A 19,101-nucleotide genomic window follows, 5' to 3' on the forward strand; every position below is an offset into this window, starting at 1 on the left:
CTCCGCGTGCGGATGCAAAGGTAACCTGGCTCAGCTAAGCGCGGTTCAAATGATAAGGCCACTGTATCATGCAAATGGCCTGTGAATAACTGCGGCACCGGGGCGGCGCGGCGGCTCCCGAACGCCACGGCGGGCACGAGCCCAGCCCCGCCGCCTCCGGGCGCTTACGTGCGCTCCGTGACCGCCGCGGCGGACGAGCGGCCGCCGGCCGAGGCCGCATGCGCCCTGGCGCCCTCGAGCGCGCCCCTCCCCCCGGCGGCCGCAGCTTGGTCCCCGGGCGCATGCGCACACCCGGCGGGCGGAGGGCGGCCCCGAGCGAGTGGAAAGATTTGGGCGAGCGAGTGCGCGGGAGCCGGGCGGCGCGGTGCGATCGCGCAGGCGCGGCGGGGCCGGGCAGGGACTCCGGAATCTCGGCTCGCCCCGGTCCGCATCGCACGCCGAGCCGCCGCCATGGCCGCGTACAAGCTGGTGCTGATCCGGCACGGCGAGAGCGCTTGGAACCTGGAGAACCGCTTCAGCGGCTGGTACGACGCCGACCTGAGCCCGGCGGGGCACGAGGAGGCGAAGCGCGGCGGGCAGGCGCTGCGAGGTGCGGAGCGGGCCGGGCTTGTGGGTGGGGGCTGCGGAGGCCCCGGCGGGCGCCGCTCGGTGGCGGGCGCCGCTGGTGGGGGCCGCCGGGCTCGCCCCCGCGCCCGCCCCCGCGCCCTCCCGGAGCGGGGCGACCTTGGGTTTCAGCTCCCGGGCAATTTATTTTGCAGTTGACAAAATGGGCCCAGATTGCGGGGGGTGGGAGGGTCGACTTGCTCAAGGTCATCCGGTGGCGTGAGGGGCCGCGCCGGGAAGAGGACCGGGGGGCCGTCGCCCCGGAGGGCACAGCGTTCTCCACGACACCACCTCGGGAAATTCTTCCATTTTCTAGTCTGAGGATGTAGTAACTCGGGGACAGGTTATTACATTCCGTTGGATGCCCGGTGTCTCCAGCAGCCCTAACCGAGCCTTTTCAAGAGGCGGCAGCGGATCCTTGCGAAGCGTCAGGCCACACGCTTTTCTCTGGCTGTGGGGGAGTAACACGGCGCCGGGGGGGGGGGGGGGGCTACGGGCCTCAGAAATCCACGTACTTACGTAGGCCTTTGCTATTCAGCATCCCCCAAATCCTTTGTCCAAAATGCATCTACAAGTGTCATTGAGCGAATGAATGAATGAAGGAAGGATTTGAGTTGATCCTGTGCACGATTCCATAAAGTAGATTTTATCCCCCTCCTTTCTGTCCCTCTTTATGGTTGGCAACAGTGAGAATTGTTACAGATGACTCGTTCAAGGTCGTATCTTTTTATTCCTAGTCCATCCCGCTTGCTTCAGTTGTGGGTTGAGTAACAGGTAGAAGCTGGGCAAAGGTGGAAGTGGTGGCAGTGAGATAAACTCGCCTTACCCAGGCGTGCCTCGCTTTGCGGGGTAGCTCTCTGTGGTTCTGGAATGCTTTTTATAAGGAGGCATTCTCAACTGCCAGCAACTTGGAGAATTTCTCGGGTCTGAGGAGCTGCTTCCATTGTTGATTAGGGCAGATCCCGCCCTGCTGCCTTCTAACCTCTGGACATAGAAGCAGCCATTTAAAAGGGTCATTGATGCCTGATGTGGAAGAGGCATTTGACCTCATGTTACTCTAGCTTCTTGCCTTCACTGTAGATCCTTTAAAATGAAGCAAAGTTTTGGAAAGTATGGGAAATGTAATCCTGCTGGCTGTGTGCATGAGTGCTTTGGGATGGCCTGGTGTGACTTACATTAGGAGAGGCTGGGAAAGGGAAAGTGCTGGTGAAGGAGGCCATTTTCTCTCCTGTCTGGCAGGAAGAACTGTATGGGTCTGTGGTGGTTTGCTGAGGACTAGCCCAGGACAAAGATAGTTGCAGCTGTACCCTAAAACAGGGATGAAATGGTCAAACCTTAACAGAGCCTATTTCAGGTGTTTTAAGTTTAATTTTAGTAATCTCTACACCCACAGTGGGGCTCAGTCAGACCCTGAGATAAAGAATCACATGCTTTTGTGACTAAGCCAGCCCCCCTATTTTAAAGTAAATGTTGGTAGCATTAGTTAGAAAAATCTCATTTAAAATCTTAGCATCTGTTATGGACATCACAAATGATTTTATTAAAAAAGACTAAAAGCAGAAATATGAATGGTGAAGACCATTATGAATAATGTAAGAAACCTAAAGTAAATACATTAGATTCTTCAGAGCTTTTTTTTTTTTTTAAGATGTTATTTGTTTTTTTTTTTTTTTATTTATTCATGATAGGCACACAGTGAGAGAGAGAGAGGCAGAGACACAGGCAGAGGGAGAAGCAGGCTCCATGCACTGGGAGCCCGATGTGGGACTCGATCCCGGATCTCCAGGATCGCGCCCTGGGCCAAAGGCAGGCGCCAAACCGCTGCGCCACCCAGGGATCCCTTAAGATGTTATTTGAGAGAGATAGTGAGAGAAGCACATAAGTAGGGGCAGAGAGAGAGGGAGAGGGAGAAGCAGACTCCCCTGCTGAGCAGGGAGCCCAACTTGGGGCTTTACCCCCAAGGATAAAGGATTGTGCGCTAAGAGGAAGGCAGACGCCCAACTGATTGAGCCACCCAGGTGCCCCTCTTAAGTGCAAATCATAGTAGGGTTTATAAACTCTTGAATTGTTTCAGGAAGAAGCTAGTGAGAACTGCTTCCCCATGCCATCTTCTCTCTGGGGTAGGATGAGGTCCACACCACATTATAGACCCCACCCCTGGGAGTGTCCTAGCCTATGCTTTTATTTAATGGGCAAGTTAACAGAAGAGGCCTTCGAGTTCTCTAGTTAAGAGTCCCAAGGGGAACTAATTTTCTCCTTGGGGACCTATTTGTATATCCAGTGGGAGGACCTCCATTGCAAGTGGAAATAATTGCAATGAAATAGCCAGTAGCTTTTCAGCATGGGAGATGAGGCTTGCACTTTGGATGGTTGCTTCCCAGTGACTCAGCCTTTTATTGGGGAGGGAGCCATTTCTCCCCTGAGTTAGGGAGGAGATGGTAATAGAGTCTACTAGGATTTGTCTTGAGGCTCAGTGATAAGATTTGTCATCTTTTCCTCTGTGGTTACTGTAGTGATGGGTTTCCTGGTGATTAATTGTCCCTTCCCCCATCAGCATAGTTCTTATTGGTCTCATTCTCAGTTGAATGACTGGCAGGAGAATTCACTTCACGTTGCATTAATTACTGTTGGCAACCTCAATATGAGGCAATACCCAGGAAGGTTTGTGCCGAATTTCAAAGAGGGGCTTGTAGCCTCATGGAGGAAAACACTACATAAAGAAAGGGCCATCTCCGTATTAAAGTGGGAGGGGGAATAATCCGTCATGAAATATGAAAGACGAATTGTTGGTTGGGGCAACATAACTCTTGATTACCACCCCTTAGTAAATAACTACTGTGTATGGAGGATTCATTTATAAATGAATCAGTGCACAGCATTTGCTCTTTCTGCTCTTTATCCAGAGAGTGGTTTCTCCTAAACTTAGTCTGGCAGTTGACCTAAGTAGGTACAGGCTGGCACTTGACTATAGCAGAAAGAAACTGGATTAAGAGATTGTGGTGTGATCTCCACTCCATAGTGAAAATATAATTTCAGGCAACAAACTGATGTTTAAATCAGCATCCTCTAAGAGCTCTTGCTGTGTCCTGATTGTTGGGAATTTAAAACCTATTTCCCCTAGACAAGAAGTCAGGACTGAAATATATTAGTAATTATTGGTCAGAAGTGACTGTTTTAACTAAAATATAAACATCCAGATCCTTAGGGGTTAGGAAAGTATGGCAGGAGCTAGAAACGGAAGTTATGAATTGGATTTCTGGGGATCATACAGCCTGGGTTTTAATCTCTCATGTATAAGCTGTGACCTTAGATGATGTGCTTAACTCCTCTAGAATGGGTTGTAAGGACTGTTATAAAGACAAAACAGGGATCCCTGGGTGGCGCAGCGGTTTAGCGCCTGCCTTTGGCCCAGGGTGCGATCCTGGAGACCCGGGATCGAGTCCCACATCGGGCTCCCGGTGCATGGAGCCTGCTTCTCCCTCTGCCTATGTCTCTGCCTCTCTCTCTCTCTCTCTCTGTATGACTATCATAAATAAATAGAAAAAAAAAAAAAGAAAAAAAAAAGACAAAACAGAATTGTCCGGTGTATTTACAGATTATAAGCCCTCTGTAAATATTGGCTATTAAGAGATTCCAAGTTTTTAAGCATCCTTTTCTTGAAAGAAATGAAGCAGAAATAAGTTCTTAAAATGGGCTTAAGCTCACAGCATTCTGGGATTTAGGATAAGCAGCACAGATGGCACAGATTAGCTACTTGACAATATGTTTAGGTCTTGGGTTAGATAAGTTATTGTAAAACCCACTGGGAGGCATGTTGTCAACTAGAACATAAATCAACAAGTTTTACCTTCCATGAAGGTGCAGTAATATTTCCTGCTAGAGTATACAGACTAGTTAAACGTATATGTGAGAAAATTCTGATTCCAGAGTGGACCTGATTAACTTATCACTTTGAACTTATGATTCCCAGATGCTGGCTATGAGTTTGATATCTGCTTCACCTCAGTGCAGAAGAGAGCAATTCGGACTCTCTGGACAGTGCTGGATGCCATTGACCAAATGTGGCTGCCAGTAGTGAGGACTTGGCGCCTCAATGAGCGGCACTATGGGGGTCTGACTGGCCTCAATAAAGCAGAAACTGCTGCCAAGCATGGTGAGGCCCAGGTAAAGATCTGGAGGCGTTCCTATGATGTTCCACCACCTCCAATGGAACCTGACCATCCCTTCTACAGCAACATCAGTAAGGTATGTATGGACAAAATGGGGGTTTGGTTCACTCCACCTAGGACGGTGGGTTAGAACCCTGGCCGTGCTCTTTGTTAGCTTTTTATTAGTATCTGCCTAGTCCCATTGAGCTTATAATGATAGTGTTAATTGTAATTCCTCTTTTCCAAGGAATGACCTTCACTTGTTAAAAGATTTAGTTGATAGTTCTTTATCTAAGAATATATCTCCTTTTTATATCTCCACTGACCTCCTTTATAAAATCCATCCATAGTTGTTGGGCTTTCCCCTAAGCCAAGTGCAAGATTAAGTGAATTGGGAAGAGCCTTGTGCTTTTTTTTTTTTTTTTTTCTTTTCTTAGTTTCTTTTGAATAATTAATCTTCCCAATAGTGGGTAATGGTGGTAGGAAGAGCAGCAAGATAGTAATTATCCCCTTTGCCAAATGCTCAGCTCCATTCTTTGTCCTTGTGAGAGACTTTCATCCATCACTTTGACCCCTCAGGGGATGAGGAGTGGGCAGGACAGATGTAACTGCTATTAATTGGTGAGTATGGATTTTTTTGTTGTTTAGGATCGCCGGTATGCAGACCTCACTGAAGATCAGCTACCCTCCTGTGAGAGTCTGAAGGATACCATTGCCAGAGCTCTGCCCTTTTGGAATGAAGAAATAGTTCCCCAGATCAAGGAGGGGAAGCGAGTACTGATTGCAGCCCATGGCAATAGCCTTCGGGGCATTGTCAAGCATCTGGAGGGTATGTACATTTTCCAGGGGAACCCTCAAGGAAGGATACAGCAAAATCGCCACTAATCAGGGACTTATTTCATGCAAAGGAGACCTTCAGGAAAAGGCTAGACATTGATAGCCTTGGAGGTAGTCTAGATTGACTCCTAGTCACTCTCTACCCATATTTCTTTTTCTTTTTTTTTTTTTTTTTTTAGGATTTTATTTATTTATTCATAGAGACAGAGAGAGAGAGAGAGGCAGAGACACAGGCAGGGGGAGAAGCAGGCATCATACAGAGAGCCCGACGTGGGACTCGATCCAGGGTCTCCAGGATCACGCCCTGGGCTGCAAGCGGCGCTAAACCGCTGTGCCACCGGGGCTGCCCTCTACCCATATTTCCTCAAAGCATCATAGACCTGTTGGGTACTTGTTCTGATATGCAAAGCTTCAGGTCCTCCTTCAGACCTGATGTATAAGCTGTATCTGTTACCCACATAATTCACGTACACATTATAGTTTGAGATGCTTACCTTTAGGCTAGGACTGCCTGTTGAAACTACTGATAAAAATCCTCCTTAATCACAACCTGGGGGGCAGCCTGGGTGGCTCAGTGGTTTAGCGCCACCTTCAGCCCAGGGCATGATCCTGGAGACCCGGGATTGAGTCCCACGTCAGGTTCTCTGCATGGAGCCTGCTTCTCCCTCTGCCTGTGTCTCTGCCTCTCTGTGTCTCTCATGAACAAATAAATAAAATCTTAAAAAAAATCACAACCTGGTACAACTTCACACATGAATGTCAATTTGCACCTTAAATTGTTTCACCTGAAGGCCTAGAGGCACAGGTGTGCTGATTTTTTGGTAGGCTGGTTGGACTACTACATAGGACATTTGAAATGTGTATGGGCCTGCTTTGCTGTGGGTTTCCAAACCCCACTTTGGGAGAGAGATCTGTGGTATTTTTATATTGCTTTTCAGTGGCTGAGGAATAAGTATTGGAGGCATTCTTTGGGTGACTGATCTGTAATACAGATCATTACTGTTACTACAAATATCAGAAAGGTTGTCTTGTTTTAATTCCTGCAGGGGTGACATGGATTTGTGTCTTTCTTGGCTGGCTGATCATGGTGTGTATTTTCAGGTCTTTCTGAAGAGGCTATCATGGAGCTGAACCTGCCAACAGGTATTCCCATGGTCTATGAATTGGACAAGAACTTGAAGCCCATCAAGCCCATGCAGTTCCTGGGGGATGAAGAGACCGTGCGTAAAGCCATGGAAGCTGTGGCTGCCCAGGGCAAGGCCAAAAAGTAAAGGCGAGCAGGCAGATTGCTTTCCTGAGGATACCTTCCCTGCCCATCCCATTTCTCTGCACTTCTTCCCTGCACATGTCACACTGACCGCATCTGTAGGCATCTTAAGTTTTAGCTGCAGATGGGGACCAGTGGCTCCTAATTTTGTTTAGCCATTTTGTTTCTTGCACCCACTCCCTTCATATATTCTAGTCAAATGGCACTTCTGGGGCATGGGTCCTCAGTCCAAGCTGAGAGAAGACTCGTATCCAAGAGTAGAGAATTAGTAACTCTGGGGTTTTTGTTACTGCTTTATTACTAAGGACCTGCTTGAGTAGGGGATGGGGAGAAGCCCTGCTAGGTGTGACCAATGAGAAGCAAGAGAGCTTATGTGTATTCCCAGGAGCTAGTCCTGTACTATTCTGTAGTCAGGTGAGGGCAGTGTGTGGCGGGCTCTAGTCATTCCAGTGGAAGATGAATGTAACCTGCACGGTGATTAAAGCAGTTATTTCCCCTCTGACCCCAAAGAGCTGGCTCCAGAAGATTGGGATCAATCTGAATGTTTTATGTGTTGCATTTACTTTTACAAAAAAAAAAAAAAAGTATATATATATATACACATATATATATTAAAAATACAAAACAAAACCCCATCTGGGGTTTCTAGTGGCGGTTGAAATATTCCCACATGTGATCATCCAAAAATAAGCCATTCCTCACACCAACGTGGGATAAACTCCTTGACTTCCAAGGCCTAGGAGTTCATCCTGCTGTGTGTTTTAGAATCCCTCCCCTGCCTTAATGTTTTATGGCAGTGAAATGCCTCTTGATCATGTCCAAGTGTGTCTTTCAACTGTATCTATTTCTGATCATGTTCCAGTTGCTTGGCCCTGCCACTGGGGCCCAGTACTCCTTGTGAGCATAACTGTACTAAATCTTTTTTCCAGATCAGTATAATAAAGGAGTGATGTGCAATATCTTCTGTGTGATATAGTGATACTTCTTATCTGAGGTCAGCTTGAACATTAAACTTGAAATGACTCTCATTACCAAGTGCTTGTATGACAGAATAAGAGCTTTAGGATAACCAATCACTTTATACAGCCTGGTCCCAAAATGGCATATCTTACTAGGTTTTCCACCTTAGGTTGGGGAGCTAAGGTGGAGGTGGGCAAGTCTGGGCTGAACTCTATTCCTATTGTCTCTATAGCTCTTGCTCAGTGATGCTCGTTTACTGACTACTCCATTTACTCCATTTTGAAACTCCATTATGCCTTTTGAGCAAAGTAACGGCTTATTTACCTTAAAAAGCGAATCTTTTTCTGTTAGAAAGTTGTATATACATACTTTTCATCTTCAGAAATTATACATAACTTAATAAAATGATTAAAAGGAGAATGATTATATATGTAATTGGGAAAAGACATGGCTCACATTTGTCTTTGAAAAGATCATGGGAACATGAGAGCTTACGAGGCAAGAGAAAGCTCATAATGCCTTTCTTTGTAGTAGGAGGAAGTAATGCCCTCTGTGAAGCTCATGAAGTTTCTCTGCTAGCCATTGGGTGAGGCACATTGTATCAACAGTCTCTCCACCACCTCTGAAAGGGCTGGTCTCCCCAATTTACAGAAGAAACAGGCTTAAAGAAATGGAGAAACTTGCCAAATATATGCGAAGTATTGGAACCCAGAGGAAAGATGTTCAACTAAAAGTCCTTTTTCTAAAATGTAAATACTTTTAATCATCTTGCCTCTCGAGTTTAGTTTAGTTTTTTTTTTTTTTTAAGATTTTATTTATTTATTCATGAGAGACCCAGAGAGCAAGAGGTAGAGACACAAGCAGAGGGAGAAGCAGGCTCCACACAGGGAGCCCAATGTGGGACTTGATCCTGGGCTGAAGGCAGGCGCTAAACCGCTGAGCCACCCAGGCGTTCCTTGAGTTTAGTTTTTCACTTGATAATATACAGTAACCCTAGGATGAGCCTTAGTAATTTAAGTCTCCCAACAGTTGGTGGGATGTTAAGTTTACTTCACCTATACTGAATCTTGGACCAAAGGTTTGTAATTTTCTTTGATCAAGGCTCTTCACCCAAGTCAGACTGGATCAGCTTAGAATACTGTTACTCTGTGTCCTGATATCACTTGAGTTTATGGCAGTCTTCACTCATTGACTGGAACTCTTACGGGCAGCAAAGTAACAAAGCTAGCATTATTTACCAATACCGCTAGAAGGCCAACAACCACTATCTCTTCAAGACTGCTTAGCTAGGGTAGTGCATCATAATTATCTGGGAGGGAAAAAAAACCTTCGTAGGTAATTTTGAAGTTCATCTAACAGACTGAGAATCACTATTCCAAGGCACAGAAACAATATCCTCCTTGTCTCTAGAACCAGTTGTAGATTAGCATGTATACTCACTAAACATCACTGGGCACAATTGTTCAGTCAGCTATGAGAACATTCAAAAATTTTTTTATTGTGCTTTTGCTATATTTTAGTCACAATACCAGGTACTGAAAATTCAAAGACAGAATCCTGCCCTAAAAGCTCAGGCAAGTAGGGGAGACAGGCATATAAATTTACTTGCAATACTAGTATCAATGGTTAATGGAGAAAATCTAACCTGCTCTGCAGTAGATCAGAAAGGGCTATTATCCACCTGTTTCAAATGCTCTTTATGACACTTTATTATAACTTTTATTTACGTATCACCTGTCTTTCCCCAGTAGAATGTAATCTCGACAAGGAAAGGGTTCTATCATGTTCACTGCTTTAACTCCTACTTCCTGGAAAAGTGGTGGGCATAGTAGTTGCTCAATGTATATTTATTGAATGAATGATGTCCCAACAAGCACTCATAATTAATGAGCCATTGTCAATTTGGAGAGCCTCTAATTGCATGCCCAAGGTTCTAGTCAATACTTGGAAAAAGGAGGCACCATGGTGCAAAAGAAAGAATTTGGGTTTTACAGTAAGACAAACCTAGGTTTGAATAATGCTATGCCGCTTGATGTCTATGTGACTTAGAGCAAGTTAGCTAATTTTTCTAAGCCTTAATTTACCTCTCTGTAAAAGACAGAAATGACCAGTACATTTCAGAGTTACTGGGAAGTTCAGAGATAGAGTAAGTTAAAATGGCTAACACTGTAGGGAGAATCAGGTGGTAGCATCTTTCTACAAGGCAACATGGGAAAAATATAACCAGAATTTAAAATGTACACATTCTTTGACCCGGCATTCCACTTCTAGGAATCTTTTGCCACAGAATCCTAGGCAGGCACAAGTATATACAGTATAGGAGTTTTCTCTGCAGCACTGTCTATCAAAGAAAATCTGTAAAGTTTAAAACATCTATCAGGGGACTGCTTAACATAATGCCTGGAATTTAACATACTTGATAGAAGGCAACCAGATCTATAATAACAACAGTAACATGTAACGATATTGGCATGTACTGTAACTTATGCATTTCTTCCTCACAATAACCCTAAGATCATACTATTCCAGACAAGGAAACAGACTTACAAGAAACAAAGTTAACTTGCACTACTATCAATGGCAACATCCTGATTGTTTAGGTATACTGTAATTTGCACAATGTCACCATTGGGAAAAAATGGGCAAAGTGTCTAAGGAATCTCTATTATTTCTTAAAACTGCATGGGGAGCTACAAGGATCCCAATCCAATTTTCTATTAAAAAAAAACAAAAACTAAAAAACCCAACCTAACCTATTCAAGGCTAGCAGCTAGAGGATATGAACCTAGGCAGGTACACTCCAGAGTTTACCTGTAACCACTGTCAATACACATAAAAGATACAGGCTCCTTGAAGAACATCTCAAGAACTGACATCTAGTTCTTTCCTTCCATTCCTTCTGCAGCTTCTCCATGCTTAACCCTCATCTCATCCCTTCCTCATCCTCATCCTCAATGAACACTTGTGTATTCATTCTTGCTTCTATACTTTGCTTCACTGTCTGCCTTGCATATCCTTCATTCCATTTATCTAAGTTCTTCGGTTCCTTTTGCTTCACATCACGGATCCTTCTTGGTCACCTCACATGATAGTGCTCTGTCCCTCTTTTCAATTCAGATTTAAACATTTCTTAGGGTACCCACTAAATCAGTAATACTATGTTCGTTCAACTAATTGCTTTCAAACTACTTGCATGTACCCTGAATCACCATGTGTTATGTAATTCTCACTAAATTGTAATCTGTTTAAATGAGATGTATATAAAGTGCTTCACCTAGTGCCTGGCACATAGAAAGTACTCAGTAAGTGGAAGTGCTTGAAAGTGAACATAAAAAGTATAAAAAAGATTGGAGATTAGGCTTTTCCAGAGAAAGCAAGCACTTGACATGTAAGTTAATGGGTGCAACCAGGCAAACCCCAGCTTTAAATGTCATGATGCTTTTTAGATTCCCTTCCCTACTCAAGACAACAGAAGCCATAAAATCCTTTTAGTAAAAACGTTTTCTTTGTCACAGCAAAAATACGTATCTGTGAGACTGTCAGAAGGATCGGGCTACTTCCAATATTATACAGTTTGTCTGCTGGCGCCTCCAAAAAAATTCATCACTCGAGAATGAAATCCACTGAAAGGTTCATAAGAAAAATGTTCCACCTACAGTATAAGTTGCTGGCAGATTTTTCTAAAGATGGTTGTTAGCCAACCACAGGTGTTTGAATAAAGACAATGGCATCTTGATGTTGGGTTCATACATGTATGTACTCTTAGAAACGGCTTACCCCTCTCCATGGGGTAAAATGTAGGGTAAATCTTCTTAGGTCTGTAAGAATTCAGGCTGTACTCTGGCCACTTTCCGGAATTCTTTAGTGTGGGTCTTAGGGCACTGCATCTCACACCAGCTAATGGGAACCATCTGGACACCTGGAAGGGAAGAGCTAGTGTTGGAGCTGGGACCCCAAATGTTTACTAAGACCCTTCCCTTTTCAGCTGGTTATGACCTGAAGTTTCATCAAACTACCTAGTGAACCTCACCTCATACAGAAAAAGCCTTATGCAGTGAATTCCCCCCTTACAGTTATATAAGGAGAATCATTCTAATCTCAGTAGTAAGTGATTGACACTCATATTGCGCTCTAGATTTAAAACCAGGGTAACAAGAGAAAACAGTGAATTAATCCCAACTGTAGCTCCCAGGGAAAGAGAAGCATGTGGATGTATGGACCTACTCACCCGATTCACTGTGGGCCACCACCACCCCAAGTTCATTCTCAGCAGTGGTCAGGAGGTAGTTCGATTGTGCATCACCCAGAGAGATCTAGTCACACAATACTGGTGAAGGAAAACAATGGGTGATAAGTCTTCCCTCCCATAGCCACTTGAGTTATTTTCTACTTCTATTTCTTGTTTTGACAAAGGACCACAAGACTGCTGGAATAAAGGATACCACTTTGGCCAAGACAATGTCACCAGGGCGGAAACTCTTATAAATCTCAACCTGTAAAGAAAGAACAGGAATGTTAAGTGAAAGCTCTAAATCAAATCTACATGAAACTATTTGCCCCTCTGGTAGAACCAGTGTACTTTTTAACTCCACAGGGTGGAAGTCATCGTTAGTGAAGCCAATCAACAACTTTTATTGCTTTTACATCATATAAATGAAAGATTTTTATTTTTTATTTTTTTAAATGAAAAATTTTTAATTCAATAACCTGGTAACGGATCTTAGATAAAAGTTACTACAGTTGGCTCTGAAAGAATACAAAGTAAATCTGAGGGAATAGCAAAGAATAGACACCTGGCTTCAAAGGCAAGGAATAAAGTAGTCCCCTTCTGCTCAATAGAGCAAACAAAAAATCCTAAGGAAAGGAAAAGGACAGTGAGGTGAATTCCACACTTTCCAGTAGGAAACACCTTAAAATTCCTTGGACCTTTGGATCCACATTCCCACAGATGTTTGAAATTCCCTGGAGTAATTTAAAAGGATCGAGATTCCTAAAGTCATAAGGGGAAAAAAAAAAAAGAACCAACCAACAACCTTGTCTTTTTCAGTAGCTCGGACATCTTCCTTGCTATAAAAAAGAATTAACAAAAGATTAATTATCTGTGAGAATTATCCTGCAGAATCATAGCAGACAGAGAGCTACAAGAATAGAGAGAACAAATCATAATTGGGACCCAAAGGCCACCCAGAAGTGGGGTGGAGAAGCATTCCAAGTCCTCCCCTGGAGGAGAAAACCACATTCCCATTCTTGGGTCACACAGAGCAGCAGTATCAATACCTTTGACTAGAGAAAAGCAGATCAGATTTGGCAGGAAAGAATAAGGAACTTTGCTGCCTTAGGAAAGCTTGAACAGAAGCACTACAGAACCAACATGGAATCCTAAGGGTGGAAAGAGCCTTAGAAGCTATATCTAGCTCACAAGAATTGTTGGTCTCTACTTTAAAAACCTACAGGAAAAAACAAACAAAACCCTACCATTCCACTCACCTTTTTAAAAATATATTTTATTTTTTTAAGATTTATTTATTTTACAGAGAGAGAGAAAGAGTGCATATGCCATGAGTGGGGGGGGGAGCGTGCACCCTATTTTACAGAGGGAGAGAATCTCAAGCAGACCCCTCACTGACTGCAGAGCCAGACACGAGGCTTGATCTGACGACAGCTTATGAGATCACGATCTGAGTTGAGATCACAAGTCGGTCGCTCAACCAACTGAGCCACTCAGGCACCTCTAAGATTCTATTTTTAAGTAATCTCTATGCCCAACATGGGGCCTGAACTCAAAACACCGAGATCAAGACTTACATGCTTTACTGACTGAGCCAGACAGGTGCCCCTCACCCACTAACCTTTTTTTTTTTTTTTTTTAAGATTTTATTTATTTATTCATTCATAGAGACAGAGAGAGAGAGAGGCAGAGACTCAGTCAGAGGGAGAAGCAGGCTCCATGCAGAGAGCCTGACGTGGGACTTGATCCAGGGTCTCCAGGATCACGCCCTGGGCTGCAGGCGGCGCTAAACCGCTGCGCCACCGGGGCTGCCCACCCACTAACCTTTTTACCTTTTTAAAGTCTTTCGGGGGATCCCTGGGTGGCGCAGCGGTTTGGTGCCTGCCTTTGGCCCAGGGCGCGATCCTGGAGACCCGGGATCGAATCCCACGTCAGGCTCCCGGTGCATGGAGCCTGCTTCTCCCTCTGCCTATGTCTCTGCCTCTCTCTCTCTCTGTGTGACTATCATAAATAAATAAAAATTAAAAAAATAAAAAAAAATAAAAATAAAGTCTTTCGGGATCCCTGGGTGGCGCAGCGGTTTGGCGCCTGCCTTTGGCCCAGGGCGCGATCCTGGAGACCCGGGATCGAGTCCCACGTCGGGCTCCCGGTGCATGGAGCCTGCTTCTCTCTCTGCCTATGTCTCTGCCTCTCTCTCTCTCTCTCTCTCCGCCCCCCATCATAAATAAATAAAATTAAAAAAAAAAAATAAAGTCTTTCAATCCTTAGATTTAAACTATATTAAATACAAAAAAGGAAGATATTTCTTAAGATGCCTTTAACTTTTTTTTTTTTTAAAGATTTTATTTATTCATGAGAGATACAGAAAGAGGCAGAGACATTGGCAGAGGGAGCAGCAGACTCCCTGCAGGGAGCCCGGTGCAGGACTCAATCCCAGGACCCCGGGATCACGACCCGAGCCAAAGGCAGACACTCAACCACTGAGCTACCCAGGTGCCCCTAATTTGTTCCATATGAACTTCCTGCAACACTAGTTTCCAGCTTAGCTCAATTCTTTTCATTTTATTTTAAAGCCCAATCTTGTCAATATTTTCCTTTTGTCCTAGCTCATACATTATAACATTTCCTTTGGACACTACCTGGACAGAATCAAAGAACAAAGAGGAGAGAGAGGCAGGTAGATATAGGAACTGTAATTGTTCCTAAAAATTTCAATCCCTGTTCTATTCTAATCTCATTCCAGGTGCTGATGCAAATGCAAAAACATGAATACTTCTTACCGGATAGTTCCTCGAAAAGAGTTCTTAAGTGGTGTGGACCCCACATATAGGATGTGCACTTTGGCAAAGCGTGAATTGATGCTAGAGACCTGTGGAACAGAAAAAAGATCAGCATTAGAGTAGTAGCAGTTGTCAGTTCAAGGAGGCAGCAAGAAAGGAATTACCAGTGTTTTAGTCCAAGCAATCCTACTAATTATAGAATTTAAGACAAGTTAACTCCTACTTAATTCTGCATAAATGATATATGTCAAATGGAATGAGAGTCTCTCCAGCCACCTAATAAAGTTACTGTGGGCATCCAATGAAATAATATGGAATATATCTTGAAAAATACAGAAGCCTAACAAATAAAAACAGGGCATTACCGTAAATCTAGACCTTTAACTGATCTTACCAAGAGCCCGGTACAGTGCACAGAAAAATTTTTTTAAATGTTTATATTTCTTTTTTTTTTAATTTTTTATTTATTTATGACAGTCACACACAGAGAGAGAGAGAGAGAGAGAGAGAGGCAGAGACACAGGCAGAGGGAGAAGCAGGCTCCATGCACCGGGAGCCCGACGTGGGATTTGATCCTGGGGTCTCCAGGATCGCGCCCTGGGCCAAAGGCAGGCACCAAACCGCTGCACCACCCAGGGATCCCCAGTGGACAGAATTTAAGTGTACATTTCAGTTACTGTGTAATATTTGGATCACTGCCTCTTCAGTTATTTTAAGAATAACACATTGATTTTCTGCTGGAACAATTTATAAACAGCAACTAAGAACTCAAGTTGATTTAACTTAACATGGGGGTGGGCAGAGAGTAAGGATGTCTTGTAGTTACTGATCAGTATAGCATTAATTTGTATTTCCCCTGAAACACCCCAAATGATGAAATTTATTTTTAAAAAAGATTTTATTGGGATCCCTGGGTGGTGCAGCGGTTAAGCGCCTGCCTTTGGCCCAGGGCGCAATCCTGGAGACCCGGGATCGAATCCCACGTCGGCTCCCGGTGCATGGAGCCTGCTTCTCTCTCTGCCTCTCTCTCTCTCTGTGACTATCATAAATAAATAAAAATTAAAAAAATAAAATAAAATAAATAAAAAAGATTTTATTTATTTATTTGAGAGAAAGAAAGAGACACAGCATGAGTGGAGAGAAGGGGCAGAGGGAGACAGAAAAGCAGACTCCCTGCTGAGCAGGGAGCCTGATGCAGGGCTGGATCCTAGGATCACCACCTGAGCCGAAGGCAGACATTTAACTGACTGGACCACCCAAGTGCCCTAAAAGATGAAATTTAATAGGTCTTTATAAGGTCTTTTGCTTCTCTCCAGACTAAAATAGCTTCTAAATGTTAAAAATAGGCTTCCTTATTATTATTACCCTTTGGCACCTGTTTCCCAAACTGCATACTCAGGGAATCAGCTCAGTGAAAGAGCTACGCATGCTTGAACTTGGCTGCCTTGATCACTATCCCAGAACTTTCTAGGCCGGCACAGTCCAGTAACACTGTGATGATTAAAATGTTCTGTGCTGGCCAACAAGGCAGCTGTCAACTATACGTGAGCACTTGGAATGTAGCTAGTGAGATGGAGGAAATGAACTTTCAATTTTAATTCATTTCAATTAAATGGCCACATATGGCTAGTGACTGCCACATAAGACAGAGCACTTCCACAATGATCATGATTTCACCATTGAACAGGTGTCCTAAGAAGGGAGGTTAAGACCTACTTACCTTACAGGTTACAATAGTCCCCACATCTGGTAGCAATTGAGATTCTGTTTCTCTCATCACAGAAATCACAGGAAGCTATAGACAGAACAATAAAATGTGAGATCCTGACTAAGCCTTCCATAAAGGTATCTGGCTTAAGAATAATGTAGGAATGCTTTGGTCCACAGCTGAGATCACAAGCACAGATGGACTACAGACTCATATGTGCCCAGGGCAGACAGTCTTAGAAATTTAAGGCAAATAGGAAGGTCAAGGGGCCATTTTTCAAAAGAAAGATGCTACCAGAAGACATAATCTAATCATTTCAGAACAGTTCTAACAAGTTTTCTTTTTGTGGTTTTCTTGGAATTTCTTGGTATATAATCAATTGTGGATAACTTGACTCTTCTCTTCAAAGTTCTACTACTTCCTTCTGATTTTCACTCTATTGTACTGGCTAGAATTTCCAAATAAATGTTATATAATAATGGCCATACTTTATTTTTTTCTATTTTAAGGGAATACTTGTAGCTTTCCCTTTGAGCATGGTATTGGCTATTGGTATAAAATATGTATTTTTTAAAGATTTATTTCAGAGAGAGAGAGAAAGCATGCGCAAGTGGGGAGAGGGAGGGAGAGAATCTCAAGCAGATTCCCCACTGAGGGGGGGAGGGGGCACTGACACCGGACTTAATCCCAGGACCCTGAGATCATGACCGGAGCTGATATCCGGAATCGGACGCTCAACCAACTGAGCCACCCAGGCACCCCAAGACATATTTTGAACCTCATCTTTTACTTGCCTCTTCCTTGTTTCCTATGCTTCAGTTTTCGGACCTTCATTCAGTTTCACTAACGCACTAAACATGTTCCCATCTCAGGATTTGTGTTCAACCTGTTCTTTCTCCCAGGACTGTGCTCTCCACTCAACTCTTTTTTTTTTTTTTTTTTCCCCACTCAACTCTTCTTTATCCTTTAGATTCAGGTTAAACATCACTTCTGTTGACTACAATGGGTTTGTCCTTTACATGTTCTCATGGTAACCTGTAATATTCTTTCAAAAACAGTCATGACTTTTGTAGCCATAAACCAATTTGAGCCTTTACTTGTTTGTAATTTATGTCTGTGTCCCTTGGTAGCAGGGATCATGTGTATTTGGCTCATTACCATATCTTTAGAGGTAAAGATTGTGCCTGGCACATGAAAATGCTCAATAGATATCTATTTCTATGAAACGAACAAACTTAGAACTGTTACAGTCTTAAAATTGATTAAAAAGTCTTTCATTTTACATCTGAGCAAAAACTAAAACCAGAGAGATCAAGTTTCTAACCTAAAGCAGAAACAAGGTCTAGTTAGCCAGTACCTAAATGTTCTAATTCTGAATTCTCTATTAATGCTCCCTGTCTTTAAGGGGGTCCTTCAAAGACTGTTTATCCGATCCTGGGCTAATCCTGGATCAGTGTTAAGCATTCAACAAACATTTATTGAGCATAGGCTGCTGTGCTCAGCACTAAAGGTATGGTGGCAAGGTTTGTTTTCGTGGAACTTAGAGTCTAATAAGGGAAGAGTCTAGGAGGAACAGGTAACCGAATGCTTAATTTTATGCAAAGAAGAGCACACAGAGGAAAGAAATTTAGTTCTTTGTGAGAGTTTAACAAAACGAAAAATAAAAGCTCACAAAACTCCTTTCCCTGACTAGTGGGTCTAGGAGGGCTACTCTGATAAAAGTGACACTAGAGAGGCCATCTGAAAAGTAGGTGGGAATTAAAGAGGCTAAGGAGGAGATGGGCGCGTGACAAACAGCGTGTTCATCGTTCTGTGGCAGAAGAGAGCTTACCCCACCAGCGACAAAGCAGCCTGTGTGACTAGACTGCAGAGTGGGGTGGGAATAGCGGAGCAAGATGAAACCAGAAAGGGAGGCGACATCCGGACAAGATTCAGCTCACTGCAGGCGGAACCCGCCTCTGCTCGTCCCCTAACTTCCTTCCCCGAATGTCAGCAACAGAATCAAGCGGGACCACATCTGGCCTGTGGTGGCGAGGTGCCCAGCAGTGGAGACCTCAGCTGGAAGAAACTCGGAGACCAGCTGTTCTGCTGAGGTCCTAAAGACGCGTCCGCAGTGCCCTTTCCTATCGACCGCGAAATCAAAAGCAGCCTAAAAGAAAAGCAGAGAAGGAGGAAATGGGAAGCAGCCCCCTTTACCGCGCCATTCTCGCTGCTCTTCGTCAGGCAGCCAGCAAGCGACGAAAAGATGTAGCCGTGGCGAGTATAAGTGCCGCTGCCCGGGCTGCCCTCCTCCAAGTTACACAGACGTTCGCCTGAAGAGAAACGCTGCATCAGTCATGGGTCTTCAGAGGGTGTCGGTCATGCAGCCTTCCTGCCTCCCTGTCCCATCCAGAATTCGCTTCGGTCCCCGCACACTTACCCGGGATGCAGTACCTCACGGGCGGCGCCATGACTGCCACTGGAGGGAAACGAAGTCGGCTTCTCATTGGCCAAAGTTCAGGAGCAGTTCTGCAGTAAGAAACGCGCCAATTGGTGCGAATTATCACGTGGTCTTCGGGAGCACCTCCTCC

At 44.1% G+C, this 19,101-nt stretch overlaps 2 protein-coding genes across 4 annotated transcripts; one reads left to right on the top strand and one right to left on the bottom strand.

The window, feature by feature from the left end:
- The first annotated feature begins 280 nt into the window (after positions 1–280).
- PGAM1 (phosphoglycerate mutase 1) lies at positions 281–7,814 on the top strand. Its single transcript, XM_025466781.3, has 4 exons — positions 281–589; positions 4,574–4,848; positions 5,400–5,580; positions 6,690–7,814. Exons 1-4 carry the CDS (start codon positions 451–453, stop codon positions 6,857–6,859), a joined length of 765 nt encoding a protein of 254 aa, XP_025322566.1. The 5' UTR covers positions 281–450; the 3' UTR covers positions 6,860–7,814.
- Positions 7,409–19,079, bottom strand: EXOSC1 (exosome component 1). 3 transcript variants are annotated; one of them, XM_025466785.3, is made up of 8 exons: positions 18,951–19,079; positions 18,363–18,680; positions 16,544–16,618; positions 14,824–14,912; positions 12,842–12,882; positions 12,258–12,308; positions 12,044–12,128; positions 7,409–11,734 (listed from the first exon to the last, which is right to left on the bottom strand). In XM_025466785.3, the coding sequence occupies exons 4-8, from the start codon at positions 14,867–14,869 to the stop codon at positions 11,628–11,630; spliced, it is 330 nt and encodes a 109-aa protein (XP_025322570.1). In that variant the 5' UTR covers positions 14,870–14,912; positions 16,544–16,618; positions 18,363–18,680; positions 18,951–19,079; the 3' UTR covers positions 7,409–11,627. The 3 variants fall into 3 exon arrangements, with proteins under 3 accessions (XP_025322570.1, XP_025322569.1, XP_025322567.1); XM_025466784.3 differs by lacking the exon at positions 18,363–18,680 and adding an exon at positions 18,728–18,843 and having other exon boundaries at positions 18,951–19,050; XM_025466782.3 differs by lacking the exon at positions 18,363–18,680 and adding an exon at positions 18,728–18,843 and having other exon boundaries at positions 12,849–12,882; positions 18,951–19,044.
- Between the last annotated feature and the right edge of the window lie 22 nt (positions 19,080–19,101).

This window comes from Canis lupus, chromosome 28 (genome assembly GCF_003254725.2).
Source record: "Canis lupus dingo isolate Sandy chromosome 28, ASM325472v2, whole genome shotgun sequence".
Taxonomy (NCBI): Eukaryota; Metazoa; Chordata; class Mammalia; order Carnivora; family Canidae; genus Canis; species Canis lupus.